The sequence below is a fragment of the Psittacula echo genome (assembly GCF_963264785.1).
Source record: "Psittacula echo genome assembly, chromosome: 4".
Classification (NCBI taxonomy): Eukaryota; Metazoa; Chordata; class Aves; order Psittaciformes; family Psittacidae; genus Psittacula; species Psittacula echo.
The window spans coordinates 89,062,218-89,088,013 of NC_137738.1; the positions used below are offsets into that span (position 1 = coordinate 89,062,218).

General features: G+C 36.0%; 1 protein-coding gene across 1 annotated transcript in view; it reads right to left on the reverse strand.

Annotated features, from left to right (window-relative positions):
- The window catches only part of PXDN (peroxidasin), a gene marked incomplete at both ends in the record, with an annotated part of 88,521 nt that overhangs the window by 26,169 nt on the left and 36,556 nt on the right, over positions 1-25,796 (reverse strand). The window contains 11 exons of the mRNA XM_080617054.1: positions 832-988; positions 1,950-2,062; positions 4,382-4,540; positions 5,673-5,789; positions 7,132-7,404; positions 8,319-8,488; positions 10,594-10,711; positions 11,978-12,147; positions 15,053-15,124; positions 15,738-15,809; positions 23,141-23,212. Coding sequence (XP_080473180.1) covers positions 832-988; positions 1,950-2,062; positions 4,382-4,540; positions 5,673-5,789; positions 7,132-7,404; positions 8,319-8,488; positions 10,594-10,711; positions 11,978-12,147; positions 15,053-15,124; positions 15,738-15,809; positions 23,141-23,212 — 1,493 coding nt within the window. The remainder of the gene's footprint in view (positions 1-831; positions 989-1,949; positions 2,063-4,381; positions 4,541-5,672; positions 5,790-7,131; positions 7,405-8,318; positions 8,489-10,593; positions 10,712-11,977; positions 12,148-15,052; positions 15,125-15,737; positions 15,810-23,140; positions 23,213-25,796) is intronic.

The window sequence follows — 25,796 nt, forward strand, 5'->3', positions numbered from 1 at the left end:
CTTATAATCTGTCCTTGCTCCTCTCAGAGCTTCATTATAACAGCAACCATAGGGAACAGTTTCTAGTACCTCACTAGTTTTTAGGAGAAACATCATTTACAGTTTCAGACTGTGTCATATTTCCTACTGAAAGACAATAACAAAAATTACAGAGTTTCCTTTTGAAAATGCATCTGAAAAATCAACAGGTTTACTCAGTAAGTCAGAAAGCATTAGGGTCAATCCTTAGCGTCTTTCGCTGCTTTATTAGAAATTATTACATATAAATGATTAGTAACTATTATTTTCAATTATTACATTCAAATAATTTTAATAAACTCAAATACTCTCCTTTTCTTTCTGATTTCTCCTTTAGCTTCTTACACTCATTATGACTTTCTTGAATTCTGTCACAATGGTTGCAGTCTAATTTTCAACCAAGTACTGTATGTGCCCCTTTGAAGATGACTCAAGGCCTTTTGTCAAGTTATCCCTGAAGATTAGGTTGTGTATTCGACTAGCAAATTTTAATAGGTCCAGATAACATTTCAAGAGGAAAGTAGTATGACTAACTGGAGCCCAAAACATTGTTTGTTTTGAAGCTTAACTCATAGAGACATTTTGGCTGACATATTCCCATCTTACATCTGTGCAGATAGTTGCCTGAATTAAATGAAGTAAAAAAAAAAAAAAAGAAAAAGAAAGAAGAAAAAAAAGAGGAGTATGGGAGAAAAAATGAAACATGAATAAAAGAAAGACTTCAATACATTATTAACTTTTTTGCATCTTACAAATTAAGCAATTAGAATGAAATTAATAATCTAACTCATACCTCTGATTCGTACACCTTACCATTAACAGTAAGCACCATACTAACAGAGGAGTATCCTATGGTATTCCGGGCAACACATTCATATCGACCTTCATCAGCTGTTCCAACATCACGAATGGTAAGAAATCCCTCTGGACTAACATGAAATTTTCCGCTCTCAGTTACCTGCACTCCATCCTGCAGCAGAGCACAATGACTAGTTATTCTAAATACTCTTTGTTTTCAAACCTGAATTTTTGCCATCTTTTTTCTCTTTTATTTTTTACAGAGGTTTTTTTTTTTTATATTTCTATTTTGTATGCCAAGGTAATCTTCAAGTAGATTTAGATAAACTTACATAAAAAGCTCACACACTGTTGACAGGAATTGCATGTACTTCTAAATTGTACACTGTATTTACTCACTTTTAAAAGCATTCATTACTGTAAATCAAAGTATTTTAGCAGTTATGGGTCCTCACGACATAAAATTTAAGACCCAAAAATAAGATAGCACCTCTTGAGAACATTTATACATACCAATTCTTCATGTACTATGTATTTAGAAGCTATTTAAGGTATACTAAAGTACATTTTCTGATTCTCACTAATTGAAGATAAAATAATCAGGAAGATCAATATCAGTAACCCATTAATTCATCATTAACTCTGCTAATAACTCTAACAGTTTGATGTAACGATTATTGCACCAACGGAAATCAAAAGGCACAGACAGGTTCCCACGGAGTCACTAAAATATGTCCTGGTTGAAGCGTCAACCTAATAGTATAAAAGGGCTCAGCAATACAGTATTTTCATTGCTTTATATCTATGATAAGTTGAAACTGCAAAAGTATTAATAGGTTATTCACACAGAACTGTCACTAAAATACATAGGCCTTTTAAGGCTTACATTATGAATTTTAGCTTGTCCATTTAATGACTTGCATAACCATATATATATGCACACATATATAAAATTCAAGTCTGGTATATATATATATGCATGCCTGTGCTAAAAGATTTGCTGATCAAACATCAGGTAATGCTTTCAGACACCGGAGCAAGCAATAATTTGACAGTGTGTACTTTAAAAAGCTCGTTATGAAAAGATGGAAAGGCCATTGCGTTTCTGCAACAACTGAACAAATGCCTAGTACCTTATTCCATGTAATTACTGGCTCCGGCTCTCCTTGAGCACTGCATGGGATCTGCACATTTGCGCCAACCTCCACTGTCATGTCACTGGGAATGCTGGCAAATACAGGCGTCACTGAAAAAAAGGTACATTGGCAAAGTATGAAATACAATTTGTACAAAAGATGATCTAAAAAGAGGTAAACACTGTTTATTTTTTTCAGTTACCCAACATTCCTCAATCTATAACCCTATTCTGTCTGCAAGCTTGTAGTTGCTTATAAGTTTGTCTTACAGATAAAATTCTTTAGACCTGAAGTCTGCTTTAGGGTGATTTTTAACAACTCAACTTCAAACAAAACCAGTCGAAACACTTTTTGCCAAAACGATTTAAGTTCCACAATTTACAAGCTCTAAAAATATTTCTGTGAATAGGTAAATCTGAATAAAGTCACCAGAATGAATATCCCATCAACTTCTGTAACTTTTCAAGTTTTAATTTTTTAAGCAGCAACAACAGAGATTTCTTAAATGATAAAAGCAAAAATTTCCACAAGTCATTCAACTGTGATTCGCCCAGCCCAACTTGCTGAGGTGCTAAGACTTCACAGAGCTCCTATCGTCCTGACAGTAAGCCCTAGGCATTAACATGTCAAAAAAATCACCTCCGATTTTAAGGACACAGTTATCAGTGTGAAGAAAATTAATGCATTTTTTAATCCTTCAAATCCAGATTGACATGCAGCACTCAAATATAATCATAAATTTGTATGTGCTTCTCATGAAGATATTAAAAATTGCATTCCTGCTGTAAAGCACTGGTATTTTGGGGGGGAGTGGAAGAGGGCTGTGCTTTTACAGAGATGTATTTGGCCACAGAGCATACATTTATACTACCAACTGAATGTGGCTCTGGTATTAAATTGTTTGTACACAAATGGCTGCCAAGAACCAGAAACCATTTCAAATAAGGCATTCAGAGCCAGACGTCCAGCACTGGGAGGTTTGGGTTCTGTGGATGTGAGCCATGTCACGCCACCAAGTAGAACTGGACCATCAATCCATATTAATTAATACAGATTTAGCCACAGTGACCAGTGACTATTCCTAGGATGAACAGTTCTTTTGTTAGAAGCCCAAAAGAAAAAAAGTCTTCTCTTCTTGCACAATTGAAAATAGCATGGCAGTGAATGCATGGCGAGCTCCAATTTCAGGCTGCATTACAGCCTTCAATCTTGTATTTGCTATTCTTTGGTGACTGTATTTTTCAACCTGGGTCACACAAAAATAATTTTCTCAAAATCAGTGAATTTTAACACAGCTGCAAGGCTATAAAGCTTTATAAAACTGAGTTTTGTTATATGGAATTTTAGTCAACAATTTCATCTAGGTGAAAAAAAACCCAAACATAACCACCAATTTTGACAAATCAGGCTCCTCCTATTCTTATTTAAGAAAAATCAATGGAATTTCTTCTGACCAGCCACTAAGCTCAAGAAGAACTTTGAGCTGCTTTCACTAAAATAATGTTTAAATGAGGTCACCAACAAGAAATACTTTGAATTAAATGTTTAATCCCTCTGAATTTAAATATCAAATTACTTAACTAAATTAAACATATTAATATGATTCTAATTAATCCTAGAATTAGCTTACTTAAAATTTAGTTAAAGAAAAGCGCAAGATAAATGGAGTGTTGTTTTTTTTTTCCTGTGTCTGCTGATTTTGAGTATATGGAATGACTTTTAATTGCGAAGGTCATTCCGCTATTGTAAAATAAAGTGTTCTGCTTCTGGACATCAAAAAAATATGAGACTTACGCTATTTATTCAGCAGCACAGAGTCTTATAAGAAACTAGTCTTTGCAAAGCAGAGTATTTTCCCAAGCATAGGAATACTGTCATCCTCAAAGCAAACCTCCATTCTTTACAAAAAGGAGTAAATCAGTTAAACCTCTTTTATAGAAGACAGACTGTTCTAAAGGAATGATACTCTGTACAAATACTGACAAGTATCCATACATATCATTTATTAAAAAATACCTGGAACCTAAAAAGATATGCTCAGAAATAACAATGAGAATTGTGAAATATTAGCAGTACTTTGAGCTGCAAGTTTTTTAAATGACAAAAGATATAGCGTCATTCTAATAAGCTTTTATCAAAAAAAGGCCATGTTTAGTTGTAAGCTTATGTGGTCTCCAAGTCACTTTGGATAAAGTCTATCAGGGCACACTCTCCCACATGGTCAAATTCAAAAGCAGCAACTCAGAATAATTGTGAAAGTGCAGTAAAAGTCCTGAAGGAAAACCCAATCACTATTTAAGCTCCGTTTCAAAAGTTTTTTTAATTCTAAGCAAAGATAAACTACTTCAGATTATTTTAATTTTTTTATTTATTTCTTTTTACATTACTTTTTTTATTTTCCCCAGCAGCAGCTTTCATGGACAGCATACCTCTAGGCTGTACAGTCAGGTATATGACAATTCGTTGAGACCCAATAATGTTAACAGCTTGGCATTCATATTGTCCCTGGTCATGCAGAGCAACCCTGGAAATCCTTAGGGTTCCAGAGGATAGGACCAAGTGTCTTCTGTCAACAGACAACTGGCCTCCTGAAACACAAAGTAACAGCAGTGTAGAACAAAGTATCTTTGCGTCAGAAAAAGGGAAATCCAGAAGATTTTATATTTGATGAAGCATTGGAAAAAAATAGAATATCTTTAAGAAAAGTTTGAAACCTTTCTTTCTCAGAAGATAAACACACAAAGCAAATAAAACATACATACGCACACAATCATAAACCTGAACTTTTTTTTCTTTGTGGTAGAAATAAATATTTTCATTGAAAGAGCATGATAAAACATCCAAAAGAGAAGGCATCATAAGAACACCAGTAGGTATTACTGTTCTTTTCACATGTGTGTGAAAGACATAATATGAAGACATAATTCATCATATCTGCCTAAGCCGTACAGAGAATCCATAAAAAAAATACATATAGCCCTGAAAAAACGGAATATAATAAAAATTAAACAAAAGGCACATCAGTGTCTGTACCCTATTCTTCCTTTCTGGACATTTCATTTGATTGGAGCAATCTTCTTAAGAGGGAGAAACAGGGACGTTATCAGCATCAAAATGACCAAATGTTTGTTAAAAATCTGCTTTATCTACCACATTTTAGAATTTCCTAAGAGTTGTTTTGCCTGCTAGAGAATCATTTGATTCAACTGGGTTATTTACTTACTTGCAAAACACCCACTACATTATTTCTTCCCACTGGATCTCGCTTAATGCCTTTACTGCCACTAACTGATAAAACTATCAGCAGAGTGTACACCAGTGCTCCTGTCAATGCGCATTAAGTGACAAAAATGCAGTTATACTGATGCCAGTTACAGGTTGGGCTGTACCTAATTTCAGATTTCCAGTTAATAACAGTCATCTCTATTTCTTCTGCAGTAAACCAGCTGCAATAGGTACTGCCACATGTAATTTGTCTCATATTTTTTAAACATTATTTGGAATCTATTATGGAAGCATATTTTAATGACTTTAATGAATAATGAAAAATGCTTGGGCAGCTAGCTTCTGTGGGACAGTCTGTGGGACACATTTTCCTTTCTAGCTAAAGCTGAAAGAGATGAGCCATGTTTCCTTCAGAGACTGATGCATCTAAGCAAATACATGGATCTAAACAAATACCATTTTATTAGTTTAAAAGTGAAAATAGAACACGATTACCTCCTTTAGTCCAGGCAATAACAGGCTGGGGATAGCCTTGTGCTTCACAAGGGAAGTCAACAGTCTGTCCCTCAATCACTGTTTTGTCTTGAGGAGTGACAGTAAACTTAGGTAGAGCTAAAGAAGAGAAAATAAACAGGTTAAAACAAAACAAACCCAAACTAAAAAATGCATAACTGTCTGAAATGATGAAATTATTCCTGTGTGACTTGAATAGCTCATATCAGTAGGAAAAGAGACATTAACAGGACTCTTTTATATTGTGACCCCTATAGGGCAGAGAGTTAAGGTAGTCACCAGTGCAATAAAAACATCTCACAACCTCGCCCTGGTGCCAGTGAAGACGTCTGGGATCTACTGCCATAGATCCAAAGTAAGAGGTATAGTAAGACTTGTAGAGTCAAACATAGATTGGATTAAAAATGCCTTCTTCTCCTCTCAAACAATCGTAGGATAAATTGTGAAGAAAATGCAGTGCAGTCAAAGCCATCCTGAGCTCCTTGCTTTCTTCTTTACACAAAAGAAAAGCAGTGAGTAGAAGTGTGGGCCAATTTCTGCAGTAACATCACAGCATTATCAGTGTAAAATGTAATTTGTTCAGCTCTCAAAACACAATCATCCAATTGGTGGATAATGAACAAACAAAACCACAAGGACAAGTTGTTCTGTATAGCTTAAAAAAATTGAACTCATTAACAAAGTATTTGCAACCTGAAGTGCTTGCCAACTAGAGATCTTAACATGAGAATAGAAAGAAACTTAAAAGTTTCCTCAAAATGCTTCGCAAATGCAAGTTCCAGCATAAAAACATTTGAAGTAAAAATATTCTCCATATCTATATATATGAGGCTTTTAATAGATTGTTCTTGAATATTTTATATTGATATTATTGACATACAATACCAAAATTATTGCAATAACAATAAGTTACAGTACTTTGACTTTTGTTTTGCAGAAAAGCTATGCTAACACCTCAGCAGAGTGATAACTTCCATGAAACACAGCAAAAAATGTTTCCACACCCACTGAAGTGTCTGTAAAAGAAAGGCTGCACAGTACTCAAAACTCCATTTCTAGTACTCCAGGCACAAATTCTAATCTCTAGGATTGTTGCCAGTTACAGAAAAAATGTAATCCCCCATAAATTTGATATTGCATGTTTATTCCTATCAGCAAACAAAACATAATAAGAAATAAACATTTCAAAACACTAATGATTAACTTCTGAGAATAATCAATGAAATTTAACTTTCAGAGAATTAGTATATAATATCTTACTTTGAGTGAAATGTATAGCAACTTTCCTACAGATTACACTAGAATCTTATAAGTAAAACAAAAACATTCATGGTTTTAGTTCAGCTCTGACAATTCAGAAAAACAGACAAAACCACACAGTTCAAAGTAATATACTGTTCCTAATATGTTTTATAGCTTGTCACTCTCAGTTTAAAGTTACCTTGGACTATGATGTATGCAGTTGCATGGATATTATCTATGCTGTTCGTTGCAAAACAGGTGTACTCGCCGCTGTCCTCCTGCTTCACATTTTGAATGTAAAGTCCTCCTGATGTGGTTATGGTGATGCGAGGGTCAACTGGTAAAGGGGTTCTGTCTGCTTTGGTCCAGGTAATTCGTGGCTGAGGGTGCCCGGTTGCACTGCACTCCAAGGTAACGCTCTCTCCAACCAGCACTTCGGTGTTTTGTGGGTGAATCACAAAACTTGGCCTGGCTGTGAGAAAAAAGCAATGCCTAAATATGACTTTCAGTTCACATAGGTAATTTATCCGGATACTGCAATACTCTGGGAAATCTAGAGTTTTTTAATAGTTCTGTTCCAGCATACTTCTAATCTTAGTGCAAAGTCTGCCTCACTTTAAACCTATTCTAGGTGCAGACATTTATAAATATCAGTAGATAACAAATATAAGCTCTGATGTTTGTTTCCTTGACTGCCATTAAAACTGTTCAAACATTTCCTTCCCATTTGCTGATCTTCGTAAAAGTCTCCTCAGAGGCACAAACACTGAGACAGAGAAAACAGACTAAAATTTGCCATAAATGAATAGAAACACAAACCTGATTAAGCTACATTTTAGTATCTTTTCCCAACTATGTGTATACTTTGCAGTGACATTTTAAGTTTACTTGATGTTGAGTGTCAAAACAAAATTTTCTCAGAGCAAAGTCTGGGATTTAAAAACATTACATCATGGAGAGTAATTTAGTGCTTGCAAACACAAAGACCTGGCAACACAGAGATGCAGGCTAAGAAGCTCCTTAATAAGGATGGCTGCACAGCATGTGTCAAAGCTTTCATGAGCGGCCTGTTTGGAAGCTTGTTGTTTTCAGGTATCCCCAGAGAACACTATTGTACTGAGCAATGTTGTAATGCAACAGTTTCTTTTCCTAACCCTTAAACAGAGAGCCTACAAGACTGCCATCAGAATTGCATACTACAATAAATATATTAACTGGCTGATTTTTGTTTTGGGGATATAACTTCATGATCTAGTTCTTAAGATGCCCAAGCACAAAAATTTACATGTCAAGAACATACAAAAGCCAAAGCATCTTACTTTTAGTGATCTTATTATCAAAACAATTCTCCATCTGAATGCAAAATTCAGATTTGGTGTTCTTTACCTGGTGACTCAAAGTATCGAAGAGTAACTTCCTGAGTTTTCACTTCTCCAGCCACATTTTTTGCCATGCACTGGTAAATGCCTTGGTCTGTTTCTTTAGTATTCTGAATCATCAACGTGCCATCATCCAGCAAGTTTAGACGGGAATCTTCTTTCATACTGAGCTCATTGCTGTGAGGAAAAGAATCTGCTGGAGTTAAACCTTTAAATCACAAGCACAGAAAACTGCCAAATAATGAAACCCAAAATATATTACCCAAAATAATTTGAGGAAGGGTGGGAGGGGGATAAGAGCTTTACTGTGTTAAGTAAAATAACAGAACTTTTAGCTTTCTCCTAAAGAGAAGACAAAAAAACATAAAATCAACCAATTTTGCCTCTGCACACATTACACCTTCAAAATGAAAAACCAAAATACTTTCATGAGTAAAATCTTACAGGAAAAAAGGTTTTAACTGGCAAACCAATTTAAAATGTTTGCGCTTGAAGCATATCATGTAAGTTCAACACTCAAGATACTTTCTACTAGGAGAAGGGTTACTTGCAATAAAACCATCTTTGTGCCAAACTCTGTTCAGATTGCTCAAGGAGCACTAATGAGCCTGATTATAATTCGTACTGGCCTGAAACATGAGTTAAGATTAGGTCGTCAGGCTATATTATAGATGCATGTATGAGACATTATCTAAGAACAGTTAGGGGTTATTATTAAAGGAACTGTTTCTCACTCCATCCCTCACTATATCAAGAAAAAAGCACAGATGAGGGATGAGATCTTATCCCCTGTGTACAAAACCCAGTCTGCTGATCTATTCACCATATTGCTCAATAGGTCTACGGCTTTTGACTGAAATCTTACCATGTTCAACTACCTTGCAAAGAGCTTTGCTCTCATTCATGCAGCCAGGAAACAAGCCAGAGTCAATAATCCCACACCCTAAGCTCGAATTTCTTCTTAAAACTCTTTCATATGTGTACTCTGAATACATGTTTTCTTTGTTTATTATAAAAAGTACATGAGCCGAAGAAAATTTTAATGTAATAATTATATCATACAAGTTCAAGGCTCTGTTCTTGACATACTCCATAAACACTGTACCCTTGCTGCACGTGGGGTTGTCACCCCCATCAGCAGAAAGCTACAGAACCAGGACTCTGTTGTTCCATTTTATCAGCATCCAACAAACTAAAATGGTTCATTTGCTAATATAAAACATAAGGGAATTTGCTTTTCAGATCCAGTTTTTCATTTGTGTAAGAGCATTATTAAGCCAGTCTGACTAAGTCTGTGGTAAACTCACAGTTCATGTGTCTATCATAAATTCACATCAGTATGAGGGGGGTGATGTGCTGGTATGTAGCCGGTTCAGCCATGCAGTACGCAGTAGTGCTGAAGAGAGCAAGGCAGAGCTTGAGCAGCCACTCTGCAGCAGGCTGGCCCTTGGACTGCTAAAAGACACAGGTCCTTCATAGGCTCTTCCCTCAATTCCCTAAGCAGTTAGAAGAAGCAATAGAGCAAGTTGCCCAGAGAACTTGTGCTACGTCCATCCCTTAAGCTCCAACTGAACAAAGCAACCTGGTATGATCCTGCTTTGAGAAGGCTGCAGAGACCTCCTTAGATGCCCTCCAACCTGAATTAACCTATAGTCCTATGATATAAGTACCTGTCTGCCCTCCATGTATCAGTCTGGGGAGCCTGGGAATTGATATATCTATCTCTGTTCTGGAATAGAGAGACACCTCAGAGGAAAGCTGCCTCTGAGGAGCTGGGGCTCAAGGAAGACTTTCTCTGAAACCTAACTTATTCAGCTCTTTTAAACTTAAAAAAAAGTTCTTAAAAGAACTTTTAAGTTCTTTTTTTTAAGTTCTTTTAAAAACAGCTTTTACTTTGCCTCAAAATGTATGCAAACAATAACTAACCTACAAACTGCATGTGCAACACATCCATATTGGATTGTCTGGTACTTACACATAAATCATTAGTTTTAAGCATGTGAGCAACTTTGTAGATATAACTACAGCTGAAATTCTTACCAATAGTATTATAGTCATAAATGAATATTTTTTAAAGTTATCAGCTCTTAAGTGTTTAAAATTATTTAATAAAACAGACATGGGCCATTATTACTTCATCTACAACTTTCAATTATAGTGTGTTTCCGCTGTAACTATTCCATATATAAGCACATAATGTGTGTGGACATGCACCCAGAAATGTACAAACACCCAGACAAACACACTTAAATCAGGTTTCTCTCTTCCTCTTTTAAACTTACTTGTTTCGAAGCCAGATAATTTCTGGTTTAGGATTGCCTTCAGCTCTGCAAGTGAAATACACTGTATTCCCTGAGGTAACATCCACATCCTGAGGCTCTGATGTAATTCTTGGCCTCTCTGTATCAACAATAAAACTTGTAAGGAACTCTCACTTGTTTTAAACTACTAAGGAACAGTAAATAAAAAATTTCTCATACACCTTATAGAAAAATATATGTCATAAATGTTTTAACTTAAAATATTTATTTCTTAATCAGGATTAAATGGACTTTTCCTTATGCAAAAGTGACTGTGGGCTTTCTGACCTTCTCCATTATTCCTTAAGACCTTTAAGCAGACTGGAAATGCATTGTGCAAATTTGTATCAGGTTCTAAAGTAGCTGTTTTATTTATTTGAACAGAGGCTCAATTTGCTTATGAAGGAAAAACTTTAAAACAACAAGCACAAGTGCCATTTAAAATAACTTCCTTTAGATAAGTATCAGAGCGTAACCTGCCTCCTACAGAATAATTTGTCCAGCTTGTTTCCTGCATTTTCCATATTCAGGCTCCTTAGATATGCAAAGAGCTGGTAGGATGCCATAGACTTATCCTTGCACTAAATCCCCTTTTTGCTATATTTTTCAAGAACCTTGTAGATGCTTATGGTCATAATTCTCATCATCAGAGTTATCTCCAACACATAACCAAAAGGACGATTTATTTATTTTCTATTTTGGCCTCATCACATGGCTGGGCAGACAAATGCCCACAGCTTGGTAAGAAATCTGCATTTTGATTTTGGAACAGAAGAGATGTGGGGCTGAGACCCAGGGTGCCCATGGGGTCATGCCTTTATACCCTCAAGCTGAAGGAATATAGATGAACAAAAGGATTTAAATAAAAGTGCTTATCCACTAATCCACTGAGAGTGCAGGGCATTCCTTATAAGTATAGCTGAGAAAAAAAGAAAGCCTGATTCCAATATCAACAAGAGTTTTAACAATAAGATCTGTGAAATCAAAAGCAATTCTGTGCAGTTTCTTTCTTCTCTTTCCTGTGTACAGAAGAAAGAATGCTAAACAACATTAATGTAACACCAAAGACCCTAGCTGTTGATCCTTTTATGATCAAAACTGAAATATAAAAACAAAAATAAAGTATTTCCAGATAATCACATTTAGTTCCTCAAGGACAAATGGCTATATTTATTTCATTAAAGATAGGCATAGAAGCAATCAGTCAGTCGGAAGCAGACAAAAACAGAGAAAGAGGAAAGGGAGATTTCTGGAAATAACCAATATTGATCAGTGTTATCAAACAGAACAGAATAATAAGCAAACAAAAATACAGATTAGGTACATTTAGCACGTTAAAGAAGCCATTAGGAAGGGGCAAACCCACCACAGTTAAGTTCTTCTGGCGTAATTGTGGCCACTGATCTTCCCTGGATTCTTCGTGGATACTCACAGGTAGCTGCTGCTTGAGCATTACCCGACTCTGCATACGTCTTCAACAGCTCTGCCAGCCACAGGATTTCACAGTCACAGTGAAGAGCATTTGAATCCAAACGCCTGCACAAAACACAAAGCAGCCACACCACTTGTTAGCAACCGTTAGACTATTCTGCTAGGATCAAAATTGTTCCTTTATATGCAGTTTTAACTTAAAATATTTATATGCTTAATCAGGATTAAACAGACTTTATATGTGGATACAATGGACAATATAGAATACAGGTAACAGACGCTTATATGCATTCTGGTAGTGTTTATTATAAAAATCCATGTTATTTGTACTGCATGAGTAGGACTGTGCTCAACCTAGCAACCATCTAGACAACTTTTCTTTTTTAACCCAAACATTCAGTGAATAAATCAGGGTTTATTTAGATGTTATACAAACTTTGCTTAAGTAAGGAACTTATACCAATCTCCTCACATTACTTTCTGTTCAACACTTATTACTGTATTATCTTCACTGCTAACCTGACATTTTTACAACTTCTCATTTTGATCATAAGGCAACTGAGACAAAGACTCACACTTTTATTTAAGTATTAAGCTCATGTTGAATTCAGTGGGCCAGTAACTTCATAAGAACACCTGCATATTGCACATAACAGGAACCCATAAATTCTGCTGACTTTCTTTCCAGTAGTGAAGGGCCCCTTTACTACTTGGAGAACTGCACCTTCTGGCTGAAGGGGCCCCATATAAACGTGGGGGGTTAAACCCATTAAGTACAGAAATCTATACCATTAAGTGCATCTATATACAAACTGGAAATAATATTGTAAAGCAAAACAACCTCAGTTTGGTGTATCTTTGAGGGTAGCAAGCTTTTTTATCATTTTGTCTTTTAATATTTTATTAACCGCTTTTACAAATGCCCAAATATTATTTCTTCCCTGTCTTTCTATGAAAAACAGGCAAGAACAAGCAGAAATATCTTAAAAGTTATCATACAAATGTCTCTCATTATATGAGATGTTACTGGTAGAATTTAAATCTAGAAAAAATCATGATGTGACCTTTAAGAGTGAGCTGTCTTAGGTCAGAAGATATGAGGTCAGTCTAGCCCAGTGCTCTCTTCCACTAATAATCACTACTGAAATTCACTTTTACCTAGAAATTATATGAAGAAGCATCTGTTTCTGTTCATTTGAACCCCACAAGAATTGAAAGAGGCATGAGTGAAGCAGCTACGACTGGAAGACACATACCTCATCAAAATATACTTCATTCTGCCTTTAGCCACAGTTAAAGGTATGGTCCTAGAGCATTAGAAAAATGTCCTACATCAGCAGAACCACCTTCTGGTTACATCCCTTGCAATCTCTTTTCCTAGTAGAGTGCTACATCTTGCTGCACAGCATGCCATCAGCAGTCTTCCCAGAAAGCAGGGTATGAATGCATGACTGACTTTCTCAAAACAGAAGTCTTGGATAATTTAAGGAATGTTTATCCTATTTCAGTGGAAATCCAAAGTGTGAGATAGAAAACTCTCTGAAGGTTACCTTACTATGGTACTTCTGCTGAGTTCACCTTACTACGGTACTTCTGCTGAGTTCAAGTTTTCAAATGTTTTCTTGAGGGACTAAGAAGCTGCTTATTTTCCAAGTTAACAGCACTTCAAGAATCGTATAATCATAGAATAGTTAGGGTTGGAAAGGACCTTAAGATCAGGTCTATTTCCAACACCCCTGCCATGGGCAGGAACACCTCACACTAAACCATGCCACCCAAGGCTTCGTCCAACCTGGCCTTGAAAACCGCCAGGGATGGAACATTCACAACTTCCTTGGGCAACCCATTCCAGTGCCTCACCACCCTTACAGTAAAGAACTTCTTCCTTATATCCAATCTAAACTTCCCCTGTTTAAGTTTGAACCCGTTACCCCTTGTCCTATCACTACAGTCCCTGATGAATAGTCCATCCCCAGCATCCTTATAAGACCTCTTCAGATGTTATGAGGTCTCCACGCAGCCTTCTCTTCTCCAGGCTGAACAGCCCCAACTTTCTCAGCCTATCTTCATATGGGAGGTGCTCCAGTCCCCTGATCATCCTTGTGCCCCTCCTCTGGACTTGCTCCAACAATTCCATGAGCTTTTTTATGTTGAGGACACCAGAACTGCACACAATACTCCAAGTGAGGTCTCATGAGAGCAGAGTAGAGGGGCACGATCACCTTCTTCGACCTGATGGTCACCCTTCTCTTGATGCAGCCCAGGATACGGTTGGCCTTCTGGGCTGCAAGCACACACTGAAGTTGGCTCATGTTCATTTTCTCATTGACCAACACCTCCAAGTCCTTCTCCGCAGGGCTGCTCTGAATCTCTTCTCTGCCCAACCTGTAGCTGTGCCTGGGATTGCTCCGACCCAGGTGTAGGACCTTGCACTTGGTGTGGTTAAACTTCATAAGGTTGGCATCAGCCCAAGAAGAAACGGCTTCTGGAGTTGCTTTTGAAAGTAACATTTATATTCTTCTTTAAGCATCGAGCACCATTTCATAACTATGTTTTTATCATCAGATATGGACAAGTATAGCAATTAAAAAAGAAAATACCAAAATAATCAAATATTGAAAGACATAATAGAAGGATCATCCAATGAGAATTAGACAAGAGAAAGGGAGAAAAAAGCCAAAAAACAAAAAAACCCCAACCAATTAAAAAAATTTAAAGAAGGATCTATATATGTTAGTTCGTCTACAAAACAAGACTGTATCAGTAGAAGTAATTCCAAGACAGGAAACAAAAGGATTTTCTCAGTCACTAGAGAATGCAGGATATGAACCAATGGTCTTAACCCACGTATGTAAAACAACTTGAGCAGAGCTTAGGAAAAACTATTTAATATTTAAAACAATTGCACAATGAAAAGACATTTGCAAGGAATATAAATATTGCAAGATGAGATATGGTGTAATTATATTATTTAATCTTTCTTTAGTTAATAATAATTCAGTTTACTTACAGTCTCTTCATAGATCCTAATTGACTAAATGTTCCAGGAATCAAATGAGCTATTCTGTTGTTATGCAAAAATCTGTTAAAAAGCACAAAAGTATGCATGTAATAATTCAGATTTTGAGATGCACTCACTTCATTTACATTCTTCTGAAAGTTTTATTAAAGAAAGTAGTTTTACAAAATAAAAAAAAAAAATCTTTTTGAAAATTTTTCAGCAATTCATTGGCTGCTATTTTTTAAGTGGCCTCCAATGTGTATTTGATGTGTCCATTTGGGGAAAAAGAGGCCATAAAAAGACAAAGTAACCAAAAGGAAGGGAGTTCATAAGCATTCAAATGAGAAACTCAAAGAAGAAAAAATAAAAGAAAGAAAAGTCATACTATAAATCTTCTACTTTTTCATTACTAACATTTATTTTAGGTGAAACATTGATCACAGCTCTTTGTGAAATCATTTTGCAATAGAAAATATACCACAAGCAATATTCACTTCTGTATGCCTTTAAGGTCAGCCTGACCTAAGTGTCTTTCTTGGCAAAGACTGTGTAGTAGTAACGGTAAAAAATTTACACTAAAAATAATCTATGCGAATGAAAAAAAAAAAATCATTTCCAGTTTCAAACATTTAATTTAATTCAAACAAAGAAGTAAGCTGATTTCTGAATCATACCCCAAGAAAAACAAACTTACAGCCTTTCAAGTTTTGGAAGATGGGTAAAGGATTCGGGTTCCAACGTTTCTATTTGATTAAAGTGCAGATACCTGAAAATATGTTAAACAAAAGGAAAAACACTGAAACAGTTTTCTTAATGGAGCTGAAATATTATAAAGCATTTGCTATAGTTTCCACACTGTTTACACATGTAAATGGTAATAGTCATGTAGCAGCTTAACTTTCTTCTATTGTCTGAATCCTCTACTTGAATCTGAGAAATACAAGACATGACAAACAAGAAGGGTTTGCATACTACTATATAGTGTGTGTGTGTCTGTACATGTATGTGCAAAAGATTTTTTTAAAAAACACATTACTTTAGAGATACAACTTCGAACTTTTTTGCCAAATCAACTTTTTTTAGTATGCATACTTGAATACATATAGAAAAAATAATTATTCTATTTTACAGGAAGATATTGCAGGTTGTTTAGAAAATATTTAGCTTCCAACAGAATCACATTTTCAGTGGGCAACTGTTTTCACTGCTATCACATTGAGTGAAAATTTCAAAAGATACTAAGTAACCTGCTTTAGTCCATGAACACTGCTATTTAAAGCTATGAATGCTCTCAAAAGCCAAGCAAATTCATAATATAAGCCCAAGTTTGATTGAGTTGCTTTCAGACAAAGAGCTTCCCAGCAACTGGCATACAATTAACTACCACAGCTGTGTTGCTTGATACTCTGTTGATGCTAATGTAAGCTATGAATATTACACAGCAACAAATATTACACATCTATTAACCCTGTACAACAACAGAAAAAAGTCTACCATAACAAGAGAATTAATCAGATTATCAATTTGTAACTGCTGTGAAAATGGACTGCAGAGGCAGGATGTTTCCAGTCTTTCAGTTTATGTTGTGGAGGTACTCTATAAACTTGCAGAAAACAAGAAGAAAACAAGAGAAAACAAGAAGTAATTGATGTGACTTGCACAAGGAACTGTGAAAATGATTTATAGACTTTAGATCCTGATTATATAGCCAAATGTATCCAAACCTACCAAAGGTTGCTATGTGACCTCTGACAAACTCAGGAACATCAGGAGAATGTGCACATATAGGAATAACTGAAAATAATCCCACAATTTAAAATCAAAGAGAAAATCTCAGACCCCAAAATCTCTTGAAAAACCAATCCTTCAGCATGAAAAGTAAAAGCACATGGGAACTTCCTTGTGCTGAAACGTCGCACGTGCTCTGTTCCCTGACCTGAGCTGAATGGTTGCTGCAGAGAGAGGAAAGCGGGAACAAGCAGCAATTACAGCAGAGAGCCGTTGCAGCAAGCCCTGGAAGGCGCGTGCAGCTCGGAAGTCAGGCACGTGCCTGGCAGTCTTCCAGAGCCCCCGCCAGCAGCAGCACAGCCCGAGCGTGAGCCAGCAAATGATGCCAGGGAGCAATGAATGGGGAACCGCAGAAAAGCCAATAAATCAGCACGGATGTGATCAGGCACATCAGAGTGTCAAGTCTGCTTACTGCCAGTGCAACGCATGACCACATATTGTAGTGAGCATAGAGCATGACCCTGTTTGCACAAGGAAACAAGAAGTGCATAATCATGCTATGCCTGCCAGTCTTCATCTCCCTTTTGAAAATACAGGCCAATTACATCCAAATTAAAAAGATAGACATCTCAAAGGCACATACTTCCTGCAAGGTTCAATTGAGTTGCCAGCAGAGAGCTGAGACTTCAGTCAGGTCCAGCTCTGACAAAGAACTACCATGACAGGACTGATATCTGCCCTGTGAGCAGGGACTGGCCATGAGGCGGGCACAGCTTATTGGGAGCCAGAGCTCTGCTCGCCCACCTCCCCACCATCAGCAGCATTTGGGAGGGGACAAGGCAAGGTAAAATGAAAGAGGGTGAAGAGGAAAAAAAAGGCACAACTATAGAGTTTGTTACTTTGATTTTGGAGAAAATTACATACATTACTTCTGGTGCAGACAACAGGGATTTTTTTTCCATTTTAACTTTGCTAATTCTACTTGCATTTTTATGATTCATGAGCACCTTGCAAAAGTATCTCCTTATCTTCCCAATGAATTAGTCTCTTGTACCTCTTTGTCATTGACAAGGAAAGATTTGTGGGTACAAATAATACCTCTTACAGGAACAACAAATTAGACACTAGCACAGGCTGCCCAAAGAAGTTCTGGCTGCTCCATCCTTGGCAGCGTTCAAGGCCAGGCTGGACAGGGCTTTGAGCAACCTGGTCTAGTGGAAGGTGTCCTGGCCCATGGCTGGGGACCTGGAACTATACGATCTTCAAGGTCCTTTCCAATCCAAACCATTCTATGATTCCATTAAATAAAGTTGGTAAAAACAGGCACATTGAGGTACACGTCCTTTTCAATTGCAAGGATCAGAGGTGACATTAGCAAAGAAAGAAAAAGAAAGGACGCCTCTCTTGGATAGTTTTAGTGATGTTTACATCGTTAAAGCAACAGCTGATTGCTGTTTAGTATTCCAGGTTACTATAATTAACAGAATTTGAAGAACGTATTTGCTTGAAAACTCATCTTGTTTTTCCAAGCAAATGAATCAGTGTAATTAAAACAATACTTCTGTTAAAAAACTTGCCTTGTTTATGACTTCATATTGTCACAGATACAACTACAATAATTCAGGCACTGAAGTATATTGTAACACCTTTACGTCATCAGATTTCATGCTGCCTAACGTAACTCAAAAAAAATCAAATCATAAAGTCCAACTGAAAAACACTCTCAACTGCTTCATACAACAACATAGTTGCATTTTGCAGGTCTTTTTACGTTAGGACCTGAAAAAAGTCCTGAGCAACTTGCCAGGTAATACATGAACAGAACAAGGTGTACTTGTGTGGACAAAGTAATTAGCCACAAGTACAATCCTAAAAAATTCTAAAAAAGATGCAGAAACCAGATTGCTTTGTAAGTCTACAATAAAAAGAAGTTAAAATCCTTGGCCTTATGACCTACATTTTAATCACTTTTTATCACTTAGGTTTATCACTTAAATTTTTTTCTTCTATGTTTCACATTAATTTCTTTTTAAAGGATTTTTAATACTTTAATTAATAGAGAATTTTTTTGGACTGGAAATTCACTTTAAAGAAATCATATTCAGGAAATAATATCACAGTGACATGTCTATAGATATCTTTTAAGTTCAGAGTATAAAATGCTCTTAATAGCAGGAAGATGTATTGAATTTGATATTAAAAACACTTTTATAATGGAAACATAGAGAAAATCATGTAAGAGTGATTTTAAATACCCGTGTCTTCCTTTTTTTTAATTCTGAATTCACAATCATGGATGAAACACAAGGAAATGTAATAGTTAAATGAAAAAAAGTCCAAACTAAACACACCTAGAGGAAGATAAAGCATTGGTCAAATAAGCAGATTTTCTCTTTGTTGTTATTAATCTCGGAGGATGAACATTGACAATAAAATTCAGTCCCACTGGCATTTTTCATAGCACTAAATTTACAATTAGATCTTCTGTAGCATCGTATTTCTATAGAGGATTATTTTTATCATATATGCCAATTGTTCATTTCTAATAGTATCTCCACATCTCTGAGGAAGTACTTAAAATCCATTAGTTGAGTATCATCTATGTTCTGAATATTTAAATAGCACGTTTGACATTTTGATTATTCGAAGAGAATAACAAACATATTGTTCCCACATTTATCACAGTTTTCCCTGTCCAGGGGTATGACAAGAAGTAACAGGCTTAAACCACAAGGAAAGAGATTTAAATAAGATTTTACAGTAGCAATATGAAATATTGTAACCGGATTCTTAAGGAGATTATGGAATCCTCTCTTTAAAGACTTTTAAAAATACGACTAGATAAAGGTCTGATTCCAGTCATCTAAATTTGTTGTGTCTAGCTGCTCTTATTTTAGAATAATGCAGATGCGCTTCTCAAGGCCCCTTTCATACTTTTTGAGTTTGTTCGTTTGTTTATTACTTAACTCTCTTTCATTCCCTACCATGGATGTTTTTAGCAGCAATGGGATTTTCATCAGGCACTACTGTGTTAAATGTGCATAACTGCTATACAGAGTTATGCAAAAATCCAGAACACTTTGCAATATAATATCTAAAAAAATTCTTAGCAACATTTCAAAGCCACTGAAAATTGGATTGTGGGAAATGAAATGAATAGAACAAGCTTCATCACTATATGTAAAATAACCTAATCTACTAATTCCCCCGAGAATATGTACACGTGTACACAACTACATAACTCTAGTTATGTAGTACATAATTACATTAGTTTGTGTACATGTGTACACAGCTATATAACTCTAGTAAGTTTTTGAAGAGCAAAATTATCATGATAACATGAAAGTTAACAGAAAATGCCTAATAACTAAGATTAGTTAACATTTAAGTAATTCCATTATTATTGGGGATTCCACTAGTTAAGGACTGCAGAGAACACTTTTTGTCCCTGGTACATCCAGCTCTTAAGCTGAGATTTCAAAAAATATAGTAGATATTTGGAAGAAACAGAACATACGCACATCTGGAAATAGACTGCACTTAGAGCTTGATCTTGGGATCCAGCAAACTCATGACCTCCCAAGCCAGGTACTTATGACATTTCAGGTGGGATTCAGTTGTCTAAGCACAGGCATATAGAGGCAGCTTTCATTGCCTTTCAGTGGCCTGGCTGCCTTTCAGCTGCTGCTCCAAAAAAATGCAAGAGTACTGCAGCTTTGTGTTGCATTTGCCAGGCCCAAACATATGTCTTGCACATTTAGCAGTGCCTAAACTGGTACTAAGTGGCTACTTTTCATCAGCCGACTTTCTGCTTTCATGCCCTGCCATGACTGAAGAGTTAGGTGACAAAATATGTATAGCTCAATGTGTTCAAGCATCTAAAATTGCCAAGTTTTTTTTCAGAATTTACTCTAGCACGAGCAAGTTTCAAGACCTGATTCAAAGATCTTATTCCCTTGGCAGAAATTTCTGAATAAAAAGTTATTTATACTACATCAGCAGCTAAAAATTCTGCTGTGGAGGTTTAAGAAGGATCCTGCTAGCCACTGTAAATACTGGGGCTTCTCTTATACATGCAACAGGCCTCCTAAATCAAATTATATTTACAGTTTCTCTTAAATAAAAACCAACAACAAACAAAAAACCCTAACCAAACAAAACCACAACAACAACAAACCACTAAGCCAAAACAAAGCAAACAGGAAAGTGATTGCTTTGCTGTTCAGTTGTTTTGTTTTTTCAAAAAGCAACTATTCTGCTTTCATTCTGCTTCACTGGAGTATAAGAAATTAGTATGAATCAAGTCTTTCCCTGAGATGTGGACCACAGCATCTACTTCTGAGAACTCTGCTGAGCACTGAAAAGAGCATTTGGCTGAGTCAACACATCCAGCAAAATGTGTTTGGCAACTTGAAGCCACAGAAGCCTCAAATGCAGAAACATCAACGGAGTAGTTGATTCAGTCCCAAACTGAAGTTAGAGGATTTGGTTAACTTGTTCACAAAGACTAACTTTGCCCTGTGAACAGTCTTTCTCCAAAGTTATTATGATAAAACAGATCCTTTAGAGTCAGAACCTATTTTTATGTTACAGATGCATAAACGATAGTTTCTCATAAACTTCAAATCTCAATGAATACCTTACACTAAATTTATTTCCAGGTTTGCCACTGGCTTCCTGTGCTCCCATTTTCCCACCTGGCAAGCCTTTTTTTTAAGATCTGCCCAGGACAAGAAATGATCTTTCGCATGTTCACCCAGCAGGGCAGTAACATCCTCGGCAGCTATACAGCCTAGAGCCATTGTTTGCAGCAACTGATGCCAGGACACAAGGTCAGACACTGGGAAGTGACTATGCCAGGCTCTGTTTCCTTACTTTACAGTCAAAGCTGAGACTCAAACTCTCTTTAAAACTTGATTTCATACAGAATAATGTTGACGTCTCTGAGTTTAATCTGATACAGTGTAGTATCACCGCAGGCAGAGAGACTTAACAGCAATGAAGCAGAAAAGTGCATTCAGAAGGCATTAATATTCAAAAATGATTTATGTTTTTTCAGTTGTAATGTAGATCAACATGAAATAGAGAAAAAGAAAAAAGGACAAACGTTGCCACTTGCAACGTTTGGGGAAGAACATTATTTTGGAATCACTAGTAATTCAATAAATGGACCTCAATACTTAAAATTCTACACAGAAAGTAAGAATTGCTATTAGCATGCAATTAAGCCCTACTAGTTGCTGTCAATATGCCACAGTAATCATTTCTAGAATAGGAAGAAGAGGAAGGCATTAAGAAAACAAAATACATATATATGTTTTATAGCTATCACTATTGACTTATGTAGAAGCTCTCCCTTCAAAAGAAATCTATTGCTCTCTAAAAGGAGCTTGTATGGTTTTGTGTGCATCCGAAGCGTGATTTTATTTCAGATACAGTGTCCACTAATATCCACTATAGGTTTATAGTAACTAGGAAACTGGTATGTGTCATAGAAAATTTATAATACACTGCTAACCGTCATAAGTATCAAAATTTACATCGGTTGTAGAAGATATTCAGCCACAAATTTATATGCAACAAAACTCACTGGTCTAGTACTGTCATTTGGCAGTCAAACTGTGAAATAGCTATGCATTTATAGCTCTTTCTGTTTTTCTAAACATTACCAGAATGAATGTATAGTGAGGCTTTCTGATTATAAACCAAAATACAGTTAAACTTAATGGAATCAATACAATCAGGTTTTGTCAAGATAAGTAGTGCATCTTTCACTGTTTATCAACAGAAACTATTCTTCATCATTATACAAGAAAAGGAGTATGATTTTGATCAATCTTTCTAGAAGACGTTACTGAAACATCCATATTACAAACAATGAACTGTCTTTTTAAACATCTGCATATGGCAATAATTAACACATCAATAATATTTTTAATTTAAGAAATTTCTTCTTGTATTAAAATGCAACAGATCTGGCTTAAACTTCAAGAGACTAATTGAACTCAGTTATGCTGCATAAACCAAAGTAACTGCTGCACTCAAAGGAACTGCAATCTCTCTCTAAGCAATATACATTAGTTTTCAACATTTTCCACAATAAAGCTACTTCTTTATCAAAGCTATGTATCAATGTATACAGACACTGGGAATTCAAATCACAAATAAAAGACAAACATAGAAATGAGGAATTTGACACACAGACCAATTGTGTTTTTTCACATGCAAATGATTATGTGGCTCTCTGCCTAACAACCCAGGGAGTGCAGACATGCAGAGCATGCAGGCAGGATGTACGGATCAAGGCGTGCACTTTTCTTCTGAAAGGGAACCATGGAGATGACAGCACAGAAGAGAAAAGGCACTTACAGTTGTTCTAGAGAGGCAAGTCCTTTAAATGCTTGCCTGTCAATTGACTGGATTTCATTCTTGTACAAATAGCTGAAACAAGAAATAATCAGTAATATTAGTACACAAACAAGAGCTACATGAAGATGGAAAAGAAGAATTAAGTTGACACATGAAGACAGCTTTTCAACTACACATTAGGAAAAAAAATACAAAACAAAAACTAGACACATACACATGAAAATACTTGGTCCTTGAGATTTCATCTCAAATTTGTAAGGAAAGACAAAAAGCTGGGGTCTTGTAGGCCCTGAGGTTGTCACCCAGATGATTTTGGGCTTCCCAGTGCTCACTGTTACTACTTACTGTTTCTTTGCCCTTCAGTTTCTTGATGGGCTTGCCAAAAAGTCAAAATAAATTCAGCTCAATGGGACAAAATTGTATCAGAAGTGCCTTTACCAGAAGAAACTGGGAATGCCATTGATCTCTTGTTTTCCTTAAAATAGCTCAGCTGGATACTAGTACAGATAGTCAAATTATGATGGAATGCCTTTTTATTGGACTTGGAGAACAAACAGTGAGAATTCTGTAACTTCGCCTGTGTCACATTTTGAATATTAAAAAAAACCCCAAAAATATAAAAATAAACCAAGTTAGAATATTGGTATCACATCCACAAAACAGCATTGTATATTTATTTTATCACTGTGTAGAAGATGGACATTAGGTCCCCAATGATACTCTATAATATAAACAGAATGAACATATGCAGAGTACCAGTATGCACACATTTCCATACCTCTTCTACAGAATTTAGATAAATCCCGATGGATCAGTGTATGTGCTCACATTCATCATGCTTTCAACAGCAAGGTTTAGTGAGAGGGTGTTGGAGAAAAATCCCATAGTTTAGCTGATGATGGTAGTTTCTTCATGGAGGCAGCAAATGAGAACAGTTTGCGGTTCAGTGTCAGTCACTCTTTTTTTTTGTTAGATTAGGAACAGGCTTGCAGTTAAGAACTTTCTCACAATTACTTGACAAATCATTTGAAACTCAGTTAATAAGGCATGGATTTCTATGAAAAGGGATGAAGAGACTTTGGACCACAACTTGATTAGCAGGCATTTTATTAGTAGTGGTTTGGGCTTTTCTATTATTACATTTTTCAGTAACTTACTGGAAATATTGCAAACTTCTTTTGATGCAACAGATAAAATACTGGCTCTGCTGGAGTTGGTGGCAGTTTCTATACTCACTTGACAACAGGCAACGTTTCACAATAGGCCCTAACAAGGAAAAAAGTTGTAGGTATCTAATGTTCAACTCATGGCAACTCTGGGGGACAATATGGAGTAGTATCCTTCCCTTGAGTCTAAATTTAGTTACTCAATGCACTGCTTGCTGAGATTCCAGCATATTAATATACTTAACACAGATATGCATCTGAATAAAAAGCAGAGGTCCCCCAATAACAGAATAATAAGGAATAATTTTTTTTTCTATGAGAATTTTAAAATGTACCATTTCTCCACATTCTTTAGAAAATTTTAAGGACTGAACAGCAAAGTGTTGTTTACCTTTATTAATACACTCCACTTGGCAGTGTGGAAATTCCTTTTATTTCTCTGAGTACTAAATTTCTGATCAGACCAATGAACCAGAACAGGCTAAGATGGTCTTAAAAACCAACTTCAGTTAAGTATCTCTTGAGGCCATTTGAATAGTTTTCTCAAAAAAAACAAATTATTTAATCCAACCTTTTTAGAAAATGTTTTACCAGAATCACTCATGTAACTTTTACTTACTTTCTGCAGACAAAGTAAGGCAGAGAGAAAAACAAAGGTGGCTTAGAGGAAGACTCGGATAATGACTTCATAAGCTTGTCAGACTTTTACCACCATACAGCAGGAAAGGGAGTAGCAGCCTTCTGTGTCCCCTTATGGAGCTCTTACCAAGCCACTGTAGTGAGACTTTATTTGGGATTCAGCTTTAAACTACAACTTTTTTTATTCTCATTAGAAAATGCTCAGCTGCAGAACTGTCAAGACCTCAGTCCATCATGTCACCCTTTCACAGAGAAACCCCAGCAACCCAAAGTCTAAAAAAAAAATGTGCCCTATGACCGATGTGTTAACCAGGCTTTCATTTATAAAGAAACATATATAAATATCTGTCTAATGAAGAGAGAGATGTCAGAATACAAAACACAAATAAGCAGCACTCACAAAAATTATTTATGTCTGACATGCTACTGTGCCTAACAAGTATAATTTTTTAAATACTGCAAAAATGCTCAACAAAAACGTTCTCAAAATTCATCCCAGGTACATTAGCAGAAAACAGATTTAGATTATAATTAGGGAAAAAGTAATTTATCAATTAATTTAATTACAAACTCTCAAAGAAGTGAATCATTACAATTTTACAAACAATGAACAAACAGTGGATTAAGATGACAAGGGATAGATATATTCTGATAAAACACTAAGTTAGTTTCTGGCATTTGCTACTAACTGTTTTCAAAGAGTTTAAAAAATTAGCATTTTTTCAGGAATGCAAGCAAGGCTGATAGAGGCCAGAGGTACTGGGCACACTTGGGAAATGAACAAACAAATAGATAACCAGTTATAAGAAAACTAGAAAATAGTAGTTTTAATTTAAAAGTTTGCTAGCTCC